A 17,992-nucleotide genomic window follows, 5' to 3' on the forward strand; every position below is an offset into this window, starting at 1 on the left:
CGTACATACGTACGGTTACATGTGTATGGTTCATGATATTCTAATGGTGAAAGTTCTTGTAGGATGTGAATTTCTTTTATTAGGTGAGAGACTTCATCATTTTCTAAATCACCTTTCATTATGCTTCTTAGATCAACGAGTTTACTGAGAGATGAAATGACTATTTTTCCTGTGTCAAACTCCATTAAGTTGTTCAGCTTTATCATGCTTGGTCTACCTACAGTTTGGAACAAAGATTTTAAATGTCCCTGCATTTGCTTTAGTAGTTTGGAAGTCCATCCAAAGTTGTCTTGAAAAAATATGCATCCTTTTTTGAAGGTCACTACGCGTATACGGTAGAACCTTGATATCCCAAATCACCTCTGGAGCTAAATTTAATTTGAAGTTATCGAAATTTTGAGATATAGAGAATACTGTTTTTGAGCACGTATAGCTGTAACTGAACCATATGTATCTACGGACTTGTACTGGATACATTATTTTTAACAGTATTTTATTAAAAATATACAAACACACACTTTTATTACGGCATCACTTTAATTGTAACTCTTATTATAGTAACATACAGTAGTCAAACAAGAAACATACCCTGGTTAACACCTTTGGAAAAAATCTGTTAGTCTTGTCTGTTTGTTACTGTTTTTTTTTTTTTGCTAGGGGCTTTACGTCGCGCCGACACAGATAGGTCTTGTGGCGACGATGGGATAGGAAAGGTCTAGGAGTTGGAAGGAAGCGGCCGTGGCCTTAATTAAGGTACAGCCCCAGCATTTGCCTGGTGTGAAAATGGGAAACCACGGAAAACCATTTTCAGGGCTGCCGATAGTGGGATTCGAACCTACTATCTGCCGGATGCAAGCTCACAGCCGCGCGCCTCTACGCGCACGGCCAACTCGCCCGGTGTTTGTTACTGTTAAACTTTCCTCCCTTCACATTGAAACTTATTGTCAATACCACACAGATGAGATTCGTAAATGGAGCTTATCCTCTGCGACTTTGGGAGTTGCTTTTGTACGTGACTGGTATTTAATTCCCACCCGAGAAACAGCAAGGGTTCACCGATTTTCCGATTACTGGAAGTTTCAGTTTTTCGATTCCCGTCATATTAGGTCCCAGCGTCACTGTAAACCTTTCTTTATGTGTTAACAGTTCCTCACAAACCAGAAATGCCATATTGCACAGTTAATGTTGCATAAAATTCAAGTTGGAGTATTTTTTGCTTCAAGGGAAGAATTGTTTGCTTTGAGAAATTCGTGAAACTGAATTTTGAGTAATGGAATAATAAATATATGTGAAGAATAGGACAAACAGCTGGGAAATTTAAGTTCCTTCAAGATACTGAGAATTTGAGTAATGGAGGTTCGAGATATTGAGATTCGACTGCATTTAAGTACAGTACATGAATTAATGGCATCTTGGATCTCTCTGTGAGCACCAAGTTACAACATTTTGAGCAATACTCAACAAGAGAGATAGCTTGTTCATAGCAAGAACTTGTCTTCAACGGTTTCAACAAAATCTACTGTATCATGCAGATAATTCTCCAAGTTACTCAACACTTTTAAACCATGAATTCCACCTGGTGGTGACAGGATTAGGGAAAAGTTTAGCTTTAGTAGATTCGTCTTCAATTTATGATTTAAAAATTGAATATATGCAAGCTTTCTCTTTCTTGTATTAAGGAAGATGTGTCTTGCTTGTACAACACAATGGTTCAAGCAACTTTAGTTCCACGTCCCACACACTGCCCACCATATTTAGTTTACCAGCACAGCACTGCATTTGTACTAACCCTTCTGAGATTAAAACCCAAACTGCATTTATACACTTGCCTATGTAGCATGCTGAATCTGGAATTATTGAAACTACATTTTGGTACTGAATTTCAAGTGTGTGAATTACACTCATAATTGCTTGTAAAAACTTGGTAGTGTTGGTATTTGCAATAAGTTTCACTCCTCCCCACAGATAATTTCTAAACTGTACCACCACCACTACTAAGCACTTCTATCAGAACCATGAACACATATTGCCCCTTTCTTTTTATCAGTCGTTCCATCACAACTGATTTGAACATTAAGTTTAAAAAGAAGTCATTGCCTAGCTATCTTTCTTGTTGAGCATTACTCAGGATGTTGTAAGATGCTATTAATTCATGTACTCTGATATTTCACAGCTTCTATTAATATTTCCTTTTCTTGCTCCTCCTCTATGATTTGACGTACGAAACCTTTCCACAGTCTTCCAGCTGTGGATAGTCTCCAGCACCTTAAAAATATCAACAGGCCTAGTATTTTGTGGTATTTAACAAAATTTGAATGAATTGATTAAATTTATATTTTAAAATAAATGAGTGATATAGCATACATTATCTAAACCTAAATACCTTTAAACAAGAAAATTAGCATAAGCACACAAGTTTATTAGAAAAACGTAACCTCATATCTCTTCCCGACCAAAAATGCGCAGAGTTTCATGAACCTGATCCACTCTCTCAGCTTCATATCAACTTTCTGCAATGAAATATTGGCCTTGATGAAAGCTCGAGTTGCAGATGAATGAATTCTTCATCATTTTTTGCTCGTTTTGCTGCTGCACTAGCGTCTGTGAGAGTAACTGTCTTCTGATGCCTGTTTTCGTTAGCGCTTTTTCCTTGCTCTTCTTGTGTAAAGCTCTGCTACTCAGTTCGCACGTTGCAGTATTTGCACATCAGTATCTTTTTAGTTTCATCAAACACGAAAATCCTTCCGAAGAAAATTCTTTTTCTTGATCAAAAACTGTCACTACCATTTTAATAAACTACGGGAGAAAAATAAAACACAAAATATGAAATTAAATGCACTGATTAGCAGCAATTTCCAACAGGCAATGCCCTGTCCTTCCGTCACACATTGATGAATAGCTCGTTTCACAGGAAGTGAATTTAGCAATACTCGATATGACATATCTTAGCTTTTGATATATATCAAAGGGGTGTGAAATCAGTCATGGCATCAAATATCGAATTTAATTGCCACAACTCGTCCCAAATCTCTGCTGTTAACTTCAAATATTGGGACTCCACATAATTTTGTTAATTATTTTTGCAACTTTGCTTAAAGGTAAATTCAGTAGTTTTGTGTTTTAAGCCATATTTGTAAAATTTATTTCACAAAACTTTTGCAAATTTGCACTTTGCAAAATTAGGTGCCTCTACAGATAGGTATGATTTTCAAACATAGTTTGATTTTAAGCTGAAAATGCTATATAGAATCATGTTGAAGATGACAAACCTTCTCAGGACATGAATCTGAATCCTCCGAAACCAGAAGAATTTAGGTTCTAGTTTTGGCCATTCACTGTCTTCATTTCAGTTGTTTGTATTTTGATCATTCCACAAAAGGAGAAGATATTCTATTCAGACATATCTGAAATACTATATAGCCTATACTGGGCTGGATTCTTGCTGTGCCATATTTCATGCACTTGAATATTTCAACATTGAAATACAGAAAAACTTCCTAACATGCAGTATTTAACATATCCTATATGTAAGGGCGTGAAAATATCGCAGCCACAATAAACACAATGAAAATAAAATGCATGATTTTTTTTGGCCCTTGTTTCATTCTTCATTATCTCGTCATAAGTACAACCCTTTAAGGTCAGTACTATTATTGCAAAGTAATGCTATAAGTGGATATTACAGCGATAAATTGCTTTTTCAGCAAAATACGAAACATTATGAAGAATGTTTAATCTCTTTTCATTTAAAAATTAGAAAGAAATTGGTTTTGGACTTTGTTTCACTCTTCAACATGGCTGGAAAATTTATCAGGATGTCAGCTGATGTACAGTTCCATGTGAATTATTTGGGATACGACAGTTAACATACACATTTTATATATTTTGCATTTATTCACCTAATACATACCTTTAAACTTTTTAACAGCTAATATGTCCTTTCTGTTTTATAAGTTGCTTTACATGATTTGACATAGATTCCACAAGCTTTGAACACATATGTTTTAAGTTCATCATCATGAAACTACACTGTAACTGGAGATTCTGTCATGTGTATTTTTGTGGAACAGTCAAGTTTTGTGAGTCTCCTTTTTGCAAATAGCCCACGTTTTCTATTGAATTTATGTCAGAGGGGTTCCCTGGCCACTCTGAGACATGAATATTGTTCCAATATGGATAGTCTGTAATAATGAATATTGTTCTCGCTGAAGAGTTTCTTTACTTTATTTGAGGTATGGCAAGGAGCCATATCTTGATGAAAACTTCCACCACCATATTGAAACTTCTGCAGTTCACCAACAACTTTCCTTTCCAGTATTTGAAATTACTGATCAGATTCCATCATCCCATTGACTGATACTAAGGGTCCCAGTCGTGCATGTATGAAACATTCTCAAAACATCTTCTTCAAGAGTTTTTTCCTAATGGTCTATTGCAAATATGCTGAAATTGTTGGCTCATTCCTTGCTCAGTGCACATACTGAACCCTCTGCCCCTGCACTGCAAAGGGACTCTTGTCAGAGAAAAGAACTTTTGTTCAGTGTTCCACTGTCCACTCCTGATGATTGTGTGCCCACAAGAGACATTTCCTGCACATTTCTCTTGTTAGAAGGTTCTTTTCTACTGGCTTATGTGCCTTCCTTCCAGCTCCCATAAGTCTACAGCGAAAAAAAATATGACTACATAGTACCAACCTGCAAGATTAACAGTAACTGTAAGATGTATCAGCAAGTAGGGTCCCTATAACCTTGTAACATACAAGATGGTGACCTCATCAGTGGTGCAAGACCGAGTGGAAGAGAATGTCATATGTATGCAAATTGACTACATTCTCTGCAACCGTGATCTGCTGGGACAGTTTGTTGACTGCAAGGTCCTCTCTTGAAAGCTTCTGGCATCTCAGCATAGGCTTTTGATCGGAGAGCTCTTGCCAACTATGAAGATTAAGTGGTTTAAGCTGTGAGATAAAGAGACAGCACAACCACTCGATGTTGATACTAGGGCTTACTTTGTCCAGGACATGCAGGAGAATGACAATGATACCCCAGATCAAATCTGGGGGAAATTCCAGAAGTACTGTATCAGCAGGGTAAGGCATCACCCTGGAGTTTCTAATGACAAATAGACAAGGAAACTTGGTGGTGGAAATATAACATCCAGGAGGTACTGAAGAGGAAAAAGACTGCATTTAAAGCGTGGCGGAAAGAGAAAGGCAACCAGAATGGACAAAACCTAAAGGAAGAATATAAGACTGAGTGCACATTGGATCCGTATTCGTATGAAATTACGTTATGCGAACACGCGCAAATATGTATGAACATTCCCGACGCTAGTAATGCTATGCAGGTTCGCACACTGTGCACAAGTTAGTCGTGCGTATAAGCGCGTTTAGGTACGTCTGATCACGTTCCCAACTTGCTGGGATTTTACCGGATATTTATGTACAAACTCCGAGCAGTATGGATGTTTGAAAAGTTCATAACATTAATTTATGAACGAAAATGCATGTAGGATCAAGGTGATTGTAAATATCACTTGCGTGACTACCAACACAGTTCACGGAAGGGAATATCTGAAGAAATGGATATGCCTGCTAAGTAGTAAATCAGTTTTTCATTTAGGCGTACACTTGAAGTGATGTACATTTCTGTATGTATACACACAAACAAACGTTTACAAGTTAGGTTCTGCATTATTACTGGAGCTCGAATTTCCATGACATAGGCTATGCTAGTCTCTTTCTACAAATTTAAGTTAAACTGAACACATTCCTAGCTGTTGTGATAGCTGCTGTGAACATTATGGCATTGTTTTTATTGGTCATATGTATATACATATATTTATTTTAATATGTCATGTTTGATCAAAATGGTAGAAGAGGCTATCCGTAGTCGTATTGTAATTGCTTTCTCTGTTGTCCAAGTAATATTTGCATGCTTTGTGATGATAATGCGAAGTGATTTTGTTTGAGTTTGGTTACTATTATGTTCCCAGATACTATGGATTTCCCCTAATTCGTCCCCTTTCAGATATATTTTATTACCCTACTAAGTTCTATGATTCCGTCTTCTGTGTCTCAGAAGAGAATTCTCCACCGTGGCCTTAATTAATGTACAGCCCCAGCATTTGCCTGATGTGGAAATGGGAAACCACAGAAAACCATTTTCAGGACTGCCAACAGTGGGATTGGAACCCACTATCTCCCGAATACTGGATACTGTACTGTACATATTGTGGCAGTCCGATGGTCGTGGTTGGACCTGGTGAATGTCAGATGAGCGTTACTTAATGGAGAGCATTCTTTCCACTGTGGGCCTGTTTTTGTTTGGCCTTGGTCCACATGTTTTTGAGTTCCTCAAACTCCGAACCTCTCGGCCATTATTGGACAGTTCTGTGTTACCTACCAGTTGACAACAATTTGTAACTGGCCTTTCTTAGTTTCAACATGACAGTGTACCCATTCATAACATGAAGGCCATAACCAAATGGTTTGTCAAAATAGGAGTGAATGAAATCGAATGGTCAGTCTGAAGCACTGATCTAAAGCCTCTCTGGGATGAGTTACATGCCAGTTGACAGACAGACCAGACTGTCCCAAAACAGCTACATAACTTTTTACCATGTTGCAGGAGGAATGGTGGGAAAAACAAATACCTGCAGACATCTACCAAAACTTAACGGAAAGTTTTCTTAGAAGGGTAGAGGCTGTGATAGCGGTGAAGGGCAGACATCTGTCATACTGATCTGACAACTTCATTTAAGCTAGGACCTGTGGGTGTCTGATCATTAATGACAGTAGTGTGTTTTTTCACTTAAAAAAAAAAAAACGACGACAAAAAAAAAAAACCACAAGATGCTGTAGCCCTTATGGGCCTTGGTCTACCTCCGCTGTAGTGTTGGCTACTGAATGCATGATTCGAAGCAGTGTATCGATTCGTTCAACTGTCCAAGTGAATCGATTCACAGGAACGGCAAGCTCACGGCGTACGATTCAGTTTACTCCCAGCGGACAGTGCTGAGTGGCGCACTCACTGGACGTTAACGGGGAGCCGCGCTTCCGCTGCAGCAAGACCGTGAATCATGGCACACCGAAAGAATCGTGAACGAGCATGGCTCAGTGAGACACAAGACACACACGGCTCCTTATCGGCACACTGGACACTGGCGGAGAACCGAGCTTCCGCTGCAGCGAGACGTACAGTGAGCCATGGCACACCGAAAGAATCGTCCGCAGTCGCGGATCAGTGAGACACACGCGGTTCATTATTGGTACACTGGATATTGGCGGGGAGCCGAACTTCCTCTGAAGCCATGGTACACTGAAAGAATCATATGCTATAATAGACTCTCGAGCTCAGCTCATTTGAAAACAATACCCACTTTCATTCACTTTCCTCTTCTTACAGGGAGGTTTAAATAATAGATGGATTTACTTGCAGTGTTAAAAAGGTAGTCAAAACATAATTCTGAAGTAGCTAGTAAGTTATACTTAGGCTATTAGGTTATACTATTTATTAGTTTAATGAATCTTAGTACTATAACTTAGTTGACATTTGACAATCAAACTCGACTCTAGCCTGCCCTATGACTATGAGTCATGCTCATGACCACTCAAAAGTACCTGTTTTATATTGGGAAGAACGGCTCAGTTTTCTCTCAGTTTGTACGTTACATCGTTGCACAAGACTTCAATCATATGTGGACGGTACGTGAGCCGACTGATGCAATAACTTAACCAACAGTATGTTGAATCAGAAAACCAGCGGGCTACTGTACATCTTGGGTAGCCTATACGAAACATGTCGATTTAAAAAAAAATCCTCAGCTGTTAGAAAAATACATATTTTAAAAAATGACTGAGCGAGTTGGACGTGCAGTTAGTATGGTGTAGCTGTGAGCTTGCATTGGGGAGATGGTGGGTTCGAATCCCACCATCGACAGCCGTTAAGATGGTTTTCCGTCGTTTCCCCATTTTCACACTAGGAAATACTGGGACTGTACCTTAATTAAGGCCATGGCTGCTACCTTCCTAATCCTAGACCTTTCCCATCCTGCGTCGCCGGAAACCTTCGATGTATTAGAGTGACTAGCATTTTTTTTTCTAAGAAAGGAGTTAATAGTATGACGACCAGATGGCAGCAGCAAGCACTGAATGCTGTTGCTGCTGTCTTACCAGTACATACTACACAGATGCAGTAGGAGAGGTGACTAATGTGCAATGAATCGGATCACTGTATCGATTCAGTAACGTGAACAGAATCAAATGAATCGAATGTCCCATCACTACTCCGCAGCTCAATTTGGAGGCCAGCAGATTACAAGATGAAGCATGATCAACATGATGAATCCTCTCAGCCATTATTCATGATGTTCTAGACTGGGGCCACTATCTCACCATTAGATAGCTCCCAAATTGTTCTCACATGGACTAATTATACCTTGAATCAGGTAAAAATCCCTGTCCTGGCCAGAAATCAAACTCAGACCCTCCGGGTAAGATACAGGCTTACTAGCCATAGACTGCCAGCTATATTTTAATGCAATGAATAATGATACAGATATTTATGATCTAGAGGTTTAGTTTTATTCTTTACCTTATACAGTCTTTAGGTATCAATGTGAGATATTACTTTCTGAATATTTCAGGTTATAAACAAATTTTTGAAAATAATGTCAGGGTAGGAGTAGACAGTGTGCCATGAACATGGTGAAGATTAGATATGGAAATAATGTTAAAATCAAGGAGTTACTGTATAAGGTTAGTGATCAGAACTACTTTAGAATTGAATGGATTCGTTTATTTAACTGGCTTGAATAATTGTACTGACCTGAATTATTTATTGAGACCCATATAGGCTTCTTACGCAGGCAGCACTGTGAGATGTGGGGATTGTCTTTTTTCCTTTTGCGTCTCACATTCCCCCCCCCCCCCCCTATTTTCACACTAACCTATCATTGCATTTATCATGTTATAATTATGTTCCTTTTAATGTTTCTATCTTCCTATTATCATCATCATTGTCAGTTGTTTCACTCATTCCTGAGTATCGTGACCCCATGATGTTGCATGTTTTGTTATTTTCTGCCTCTCTATGAAGCCACTGAAAAGGCAGGCAGACCAGTGATCTTTTTTATTTGATCATCTAACCATCTGCTGGCTGTCCTTCTGCTTGACTTTTCCTTGCATCACCATTTTTTCCAGGTTCTCACCAACTCTTCTAACAACATGGCCAAGATCCTCCGATTGACGCGAGAAGAAAGGCGTGTGGATATGTTGAGCTCCGCAGTGGTGGACGAATTTGTTCTTCTTTTTTGTCTTATATATGACCTCATTTTCACTTGTTTGTTCCTTTCCATTACTTATATTGACCTGTTAGGTTCCTTTTCTGTTTTTGTGTTTGTTCTGTGTTCCTAGTCTTTTACCACCTGTGCTCTAGGTTCCTTTTCTGTTTTTGTGTTTGTTCTGTGTTCCTAGTTTTTTACCACCTGTGCTCATCCTTATTTTTGTCCCTTCTCTTTTCCTGTGTTTATCTAGTGTTCTTCTTATCGTGCACTTCCTGTATTAGGACTGTAGATCCATGAAGGTGACCCAGTGAGTGTTGAAGCCTGCCCTCCTCATAAAATTGGGAAGTGGAAATGTACATATCAGGGTCTGAGAAGATATAGATGTAGATGGACTGGGATCTTTGAAGAGAGAAGCAATCTGTTTGAAGATGGTGGCTTGCAGAGATGTGGAGATCATCTTTGCATTTCTCCCTCTTTCCACACTAACCTATCATTGTATTTATCATATTAAGTGTTCCTTTCAATGTTCCTGTCTTTCTTTATATGACACTTAAGAGAATCTTTGATGCTGTTTTAAATTCCTCCACTTGATATAGTTAATGGATACATTCCCTTATCACCACGTGATGGATGGAACAGGTTGTAAGCATATAAATATACACAGAAGGCACCAATTCTTTTATATGATGACTCATTTAATAATTAATGGTGTAATAAATATGATTTGACCGAGCAAGTGGCTTGGGACACGTAGCTTGTATTCGGGAGGTAGTGGATTCGAATCTCACCGTCAGCAGCTCTGAAGATGATTTTCTGTGTTTTCCCATTTTCACAGCAGGCAAATGCTGAGGCTGTACCATAATTAAGACCATGGCTGCTTCCTTCCCGCTCCTGATCCGTTCCTATCCCATCGTCGCCATAAGACCTATCTGTGTCAGAGTGATATGAATTAGTAAGTATAAATTATGACGCCTCATTTAAAATTTGACAGTGTAGTTTTTAAGTATATAACAGTTTAAAGTAATCAGCTTTTTATATTATATTTGATAATCATATTCTGGTACAAGTGCCAATATTATCTATATAAATAAAATCGTAACGACTGTGTGTCTGCACATTGACTATTTCGGTAAAATTTTTGCACAGTTATCCGTTTCAGGTGTAATAATGACCATCTACATAATTTTTAGATTTGGTGTCTGTTTGTCTGTCCTTCTATAACTTGAAAACTACTGGATATATTTTCACCAAACTTCATATTTAGAATCCACCTGTCCTTGGGTAGGTTTTAGCGTAAATATTGTTTCTAAATCCCTGAACTGACTGGGGATTTATACGAAACCAAATGTGATTTTGCACTCTCTCAAAATATACACAATCAAACTTAATGCAAATCTACCTGCCTTAATGAAAATTAATTTCTAAACTTTTTTTTTTCTCATGTGCATAATTTCAATAACAGGATTAATAAGGGAGATATCATTAACGGACCGTTTTTCGGTACAAGTCCCACTGGACTTAACACAAGAGCGGGTACGTGTAAAACGTATTTCTTACAACTTGAAAACTACTGAAGATATTTGAACCAAACTTTATATTTAGCATCCACCTGTCCAAGGGTAGGTTTCTTCGGTGTCTGTCTGTCTGTCTGTCTGTCTGTCTGTCTGTCTGTCTCTCTGTCTGTCTGTCTGTCTGTCTGTCTGTCTGTCTGTCTGTCTGTCTGTCTGTCTGTCTGTCTGTCTGTCTATAACTTGAAAACTACTGGATATATTTTTGCCAAACTTCATATTTAGAATCCACCTGTCCTTAGGTAGGTTTTTAGGGCAAGGTAGGTTTTTAGGGCAAATATTGTTTCTAAATCCCTGAAATAATTGGGGATTTATACAAAATCGAAACCGTGATTTTGCACTCCCTCAAAATATACACAACCAAACTTAATAGAAACCTACCTGCGTTGATGGAAATTAATTTCTAAACCTTTTATTCTCATGTGCATCATTTTGATACCAGGATTTATAAGGGAGATATCATTAACGGATCGTTTCCGGTACAGGTCCCACTGGAATTAACACGAGCGGGTGCGTGTAAAGCGTATTTCTTACAACTTGAAAACTACTAGAGATATTTGAACCAAACTTTATATTTAGCATCCACCTGTCCAGGGGTAGCTTTGAAGGTCAATACCATTTTGATTTCCCTGAATGGGCTGGGGTTTAATAGGGAAATGAAATGGTGATTTTACTCTCCCTCAATGTAAAGTGCAAGAATGTAAATCGACCAAACTTGATGGAAATCCAATTCGAATTCTAATTAAAAAGGGAGATGTCATGAAAGGTCGGTTTCTCAGGCTAAGTCCAGGGGACATAGCCCAAAAGGTGTTATACGTGGAGCAGATTCCGTATCTATCTACATAAATCATATCGTAATGACCGTGTGTCTGTGCATTGACTATTTTGGCAAAATTTTCATCCAGCTTTCTGTTTCAGGTGTAATAATGACCATCTGCATATTAGCTTTGGTGTCTGTTTGTCTGTTTGATTGCATGAGTTCTCATAAGTAGAAAACTACTGAATATATTTCTACCAAACTTGATATTTAGAATCCACCTGTCCTTGAGTAGATTTTAGGGCAAATATTCTATCTGCATAACTAAATTTACTGGGGGTTTGTCCAAAACTGGAACCATGATTTTGCACTCCCTCGAAATATGCACATCCGAAATTAATGAACAATCCTTAATGGAAATCCATTTCTGAAACTTTTTTCTCATGTCAATTTTTCGATAGGAGGATTAATAAGTGAGATATCACGAATGGTCGGTTTTGCAGGTTAAGTCCAGCGGACATAGCCCAAAATGTGTTGTACGTGGAGCAGATTCCTTATCTATATAAATAAAATCGTAACGACTATGTGTGCCTGTACATTGACTATTTTAGTGTAATTTTCGTACAGCTACCCATTTGAGGGGTATTAATGACCATCTGCATATTTTTGGTGTAGTTTTCTGAAAGTCCTAATTTTTACTCTGCTCACCCAAAATCCAGATTGCGGCATAATCTGCCAGACGAGGAAGAAAATTGAAATTTGGCAAAATTACATGTTTTAGCCTGTCACGGATGGAAAATTTCCAAGATCTTTAAATTTTTCACTTTTTATCCGCGAAGAATATTTAAATATGGAGTCAGTTTTAGTGATGGTGCGGACCTTCGTTTCATGGTATTTCGTGGGATAAACGGGAAGTCCTATGACATAACGGATGGCACAATCTCTGTTGAATTTGGAGTGATCTTCAACCTTGGTCTTATGACTTTTTGTCGTATCTGTATCCCTTATACGATAGATTCATCTCTTTTTCTCGATTTTAAGTAAATTTGGACTATTTACCTGCATAATTCATACTTTCAATCACTTACAGGAAAGATAGAATCATCAAACTCTACACGAACATTGGCCCTCCCAGTACCCATATATGAGCCAAATGCTTTGTCACATAATTATCCAAAAAGTAATGCAATGTAAGATAATCTTACACAAATTTCAACCTCTTCAACGTTTCTAACTCAATCTGACCGATGAATAGATGACATGCAAGAAAATATCATAGGACCAGCCATTTAGGCCGCTAAATACTGCGTCTTATGGTGCAATCCTTTGTCGATATGATGTACCGTTCAGCAGCAGTTAATCTGTAAATGAAGGTCTGCAATACTGTAAACATGCATATACTTCTGTATGTCGATCTATATATATTCATTGATGTCGATTTGTAGTGATCGAGAAAGGGTGTGTCTGCTATTGTAATCAGTACTCCCCACACCGACTTTGACTGGCAGTAGGAATGGGGTCCTTCTCCAACTCCTGTGTAACTGGCATTAGTAAGGGGGGCCTACCATTGTAATGAATAATTCACTTCTCGATTTGACTTGTAGAAGGCAAGGGATTATGCAATTTTGTTTGAAAGTCCCCTACCCTATTGTGTTTGGCTGTAGGCAAGGGTGCCCGCCATTATAAACAAATGTACCCATCTAAAATATGACTGGCATTATGCATAGTGGCCTGCTATTTTGATGGAAATTCACCAACTTGGTGTGACTGGCAGTAGGAAAAGGGGCCTATCAATATAATAACTGCACAACTCAATTTCGACTGGTAGTAGGGAAGTTGCCTGCCATTATAATAAAAACTCCTCAACTGAAATCTGTCTGGAAGTAGGAAAGTGGGCCTGCTATTGTAACGAAAACTCCCCAAATCGATTGTGTCCGTGCAGTAGGCAATGGGGCCTGCAATTATAATGTAAACTCAACTCGATTGTGAATGGCTGTAGGCAAGTGAGCCTGTCGTTATCATCACAACTCCGCAACCCACACTTTACATTGGAAACAAAGTATCGGGACCTCCCCATGGTATTTCTCAGATAACGCTTTGAGACATGCAATTTTAAAACAATCTTATTTACTGCACGCACAGTATTTACTTCGATATCCGTGTACAATGTAGAATACCGTAGCGAAGCACAGATACATATGCTAGTTCTTTTAATATGAATGTAACTCATACCTGAATTGATTTTCATTTTGAACTTAAATTATACTTCAAGAGATTTGATAATAATGTTATTTGCTTTACGTCCCACTAACTACTTTTTAAGGTCTTCGGAGACACCGAGGTGCCGGAATTTAGTCCGCAGGAGTTCTTTTACGTGCCAGTAAATCTACCGACACGGGGCTGTCGTATTTGAGCACCTTCAAATACCACCGGACTGAGCCAGGATCGAACCTGCCAAGTTGGGGTGAGAAGGCCAGCGCCTTAACCGTCTGAGCCACTCAGCCCGGCACAAGAGATTTGAGCACAAGCACTTTTTCTAATATGCTTTTATCAAGATTTTTTTTTTTTTTTGAATGATGCATCTATCCATTGTCTTACAAAGAGAAACTGGTGATGGAAATCCCATTATAACTTCTCAACATGCTGACTCTTTGATTCTTAGTGCATTGTAAATTCACTCTAGTATACTATCAAATACGTTAAATGATACCCTGCATCCAGTAATGTGCCATTTTCAATAATTCAGCGGTTCTTAAGTCATTAATATACAGAAATACTGACATTATACTGTATTGTAATGTGAATCTATAGGCACATAATTTTGCCAAATGTGATTTAGTACTGTTTGTTTTATTTGTTGATATTTATTTTTGTTTTTCTTGCTAGGAGGGTCATGCAATCTTGAAAGAACACATCAATTCCTTTTACCACCATGCAAAGAACGTTGGCTCACATCTGCTCTTCTCATTGACACCTGCTTTCTCTGTGGTGATCGAGCAGGCAGTATTCATGTATATTCTCTATCCACTGGCTCCACGTTTGAGAAAGAAATGGTTTGTACCGATTGCATTATTTATGCTTATTACTTTTTATTACTTTTATTTCTGTCTCACGTTATTTGCAATTGTAATGTGGAATCTTTATAAAAGCACCTCAACATACACACGAACGTCGTTTATCCAGATTAAGTGGGAATGGAGTTGATCTGGATTATCGAAAATCCGGATAATCCGGAAAAACTAAAAAACAAATACAGTAGATGTTATATAATCTATTAACATAAATTGTACAGTAATACCCTTTTTTCAATTGTACAAAAAATATAAGAACACTTTTCTTACATTTATGACTCTGTTTTATGCACTAAAATAATGTGCGAGTTTTTTCTGTTTTACATTTGTATAGCGTTTGCGTGCAGCACGAACACAAAGACGATTTACTAACAACAGTTCTGCCGGTGTGGTTTCAGTCTAGGATTATAAATAGGCAATCAATTTGTCCAGCTGCATTGTTGCCTCTCCATGAGTCACTGTTTCTTCCGATGGAGCGCCGGTTTCATTTTCAAATTCACCATCAGTGAATTAGTAGTGTGTTGCATTCAGAAGAGCGTGGGTTCGAATCCCGCCTTGGCTGTCCTGGGAATGGTTTTCCATGGTTTCCCACATTCAATTCCAGGTGAATGCCAGGACGGTACCTTTGATAGACCATAGCCGAATTACAGTATTACAGTAAGTCCGCTATAACGAGTACAGCATATAACGAGAACTCCGTTATAGCGACTATTTCTTCCGTTACCGATATTTATGCACCCCAGCAGTGATATTGCATGTGATTGATTACCTTCGGCATCCTTTCCTCGCTATGTGCACTAGCGAGTTCTCTCGTCGACATTCGAAGGCGATGTCTGAGTCGATCAGTAATACCCATCTGATGCTGTTCTGTAAAGATAATTCGAAATGAAAGAGAAAATATTTTCGTAATAAATGTGTAAATAACGTGTCCAATAATGGTTGTTAATTACATAAAATCAGCTTCATGGTCCGTATCGCACTTAAACAGATTCACAATTAAGTATTTTTTTATTTTCCACCTTGTCGATACACTAAATTGCTTAAGGCAACTTATTGGTTAAAAGTGGTACATGTTTTGTATATTATCAACATCTTCAGCCACATAACACTGTTTAGATGAAACATTCGTATATTGACAAAGTATCAATGCTTTAGAGGAAGTGTCAGGAAGGCTCTTGATGTACACTTTTCTTGAAACCAGTTATATCTAATTTTTACACTGTGAGGATAAACAGAAGACAAGCAGGCACTAGGACAAATTACTCGGTCAGCTGGTAATTCCAAAGAACGTCAGGCCGTCTGCCTGCACTACTACCGAGACTCAAGGTTAATGAGGATTTTTTTTTTTGCGCCCTCTCACCTCTACTATTTATAGTGGTGATGGATGATACAGAAGGTAGCACAGACCATTGGGGAGAGAAGAATGAAAGCAGCATTGCTTGCAAATGATCTACTAATATGGGGAAACAGTGAGAGTGAATTGCAGGCGGAGCTAAAATGTATGGGAGGAAGTTGTGTCATCTTACGGAACGAAGTTCTCAGCACAGATACTTTCTTATGTTGCACGTTCACATATTTAATTAAACAGATAACATGTAGGCACAATGATTGTCGCACAAATTATTATAAATTACTGGCAGTGAGGAGTAACTGAGTTTGCGTGTAAGAAACTTTCACCTGTTAAAATGAACTGAATATCTTTTCACACTGGACAGGGCTCTAAGAAATTTCCCCACTCTTATTGGTTGGCCATCTTTTTGACGTTCAAATTTTTGGACGTAACCACTCTTCTCAAGGGGTGTTGAGCATATCCTATCCTTATTTCTCCATCGTCCTTCTCCGTCTTTCATCCCAACCATCGCTTAGTTCTAGAGATTTCCTTTCCCGTGAGAAAGCTTGGTGAGAGTGTCTTTCGTTGGCCTATTAGCATTTATTGGAGGACACTTTACACTATAATTGCAAACACTGTACGTGACCGTAACAGCTTTTGCTGGCTTAGGATTACCACGAGGGGGTCTCTGCCAAGTTTCAAGTGTAATGCTCTTACTGAACTTGATGCTGGCTGAATTCTTATATGTAAAATAAATGGAATTAAGATAGATATATTCACATTGCCATTAGGGCGTTAGTGTTATGGGTGCAGTATTAAGGCTCCTTTCAGGGAGAGATCGAACTGGGGTGACATCACAGTTCATTTTAATTGCTTCTGTCCTTTGTCTGGATGACATACCTCTCTTATTACTGATCCACACGTTTCCTTTCTTCCAGTGAAAAGAATATTACTCCCTTACCCACGGATGGTAATTGTAGCACCTGTTCGTTAGCGCGTACACAAAATAATAACAATAATAATAATATTAATTAGAAAAGTATCGATATAGCGGCTGCTTCACATCTAGGCAGGGAAATTAGATGGTTCACTTATCAAAATACGCAAAATCAAACCATACGCGAGGTAAACATAACTTGCAGGTCTAATAAACGACAACTATGGAATAACGTGGAAGGTGGAAGGAGCCCTATATAGGTCCGTGGGAAAGTATGATGTTATGGGGAAGAAAAGGTTCTCGTAATCATCCTCAAACTATTAATTATTAACAAAATGAGAATGTTTACAAAATCAAAACAAGCAGACAAATGACAAATAGTAGGTGACAGTTTAGAGCACTTAAATAAAAAATATTTAAATGAACTTAAAAACAAAACCCGTAATCCAATCAAGCTCTTCGGACAATAGGATATTAACTCCAACATAGAATCGACACTGAATGACGTCAGGCAATCTCAGATAAAATCAAAATTTTAATATGACATACAATATCCCTATTCAAGAGAGAAAGTTACATTTACATTAAATTACTGAATTCTAAGTCTGAAAAGAGAATTGCCTCCAAAAACTAAGATGCTGATATGGCTGTCAATCGAGGTACAATCATTCAATAAATTAAAATTGGTGAATGTGGAAATCTAGAGGAAAACATCGACACACAAAAGAAAATTTTACATTACCATGGAAAGTTACATTAAATGAGAAAAAGCCGAAACAAAAGAATGAATTTAAATTAATTAAAAGGCAGTAACATAGCGTTTACCATGAGAGACCGGGGACCCAAGTCGGGATGGACGCAAAATGCATCCGTCCTCTGAAGTGATCCGAAATAAAAAACGCGGACAGTACACTTAGCTCTCACGAGGAGCCCGAAACAGGAAATCATGTAATCACAAGTAGCCAGTAACAGTTCTCCAGATTGCCACATTCACCAATGAAAAATGCTAAATTACTGCCCAATAAGGAACATTGTTATTTTGGC

General features: G+C 38.3%; 1 protein-coding gene across 2 annotated transcripts in view; it reads left to right on the forward strand.

The window, feature by feature from the left end:
- LOC136858527 (tRNA (34-2'-O)-methyltransferase regulator WDR6) overlaps positions 1–17,992 on the forward strand; it is a 274,003-nt gene that overhangs the window by 117,563 nt on the left and 138,448 nt on the right. For both annotated transcript variants that reach the window (XM_068225586.1, XM_068225585.1), the window contains exon 9: positions 14,497–14,663. In XM_068225586.1, the coding sequence (XP_068081687.1) occupies positions 14,497–14,663 (167 nt within the window). The remainder of the gene's footprint in view (positions 1–14,496; positions 14,664–17,992) is intronic.

Source organism: Anabrus simplex, chromosome 1, assembly GCF_040414725.1.
Source record: "Anabrus simplex isolate iqAnaSimp1 chromosome 1, ASM4041472v1, whole genome shotgun sequence".
Lineage (NCBI taxonomy): Eukaryota > Metazoa > Arthropoda > Insecta > Orthoptera > Tettigoniidae > Anabrus > Anabrus simplex.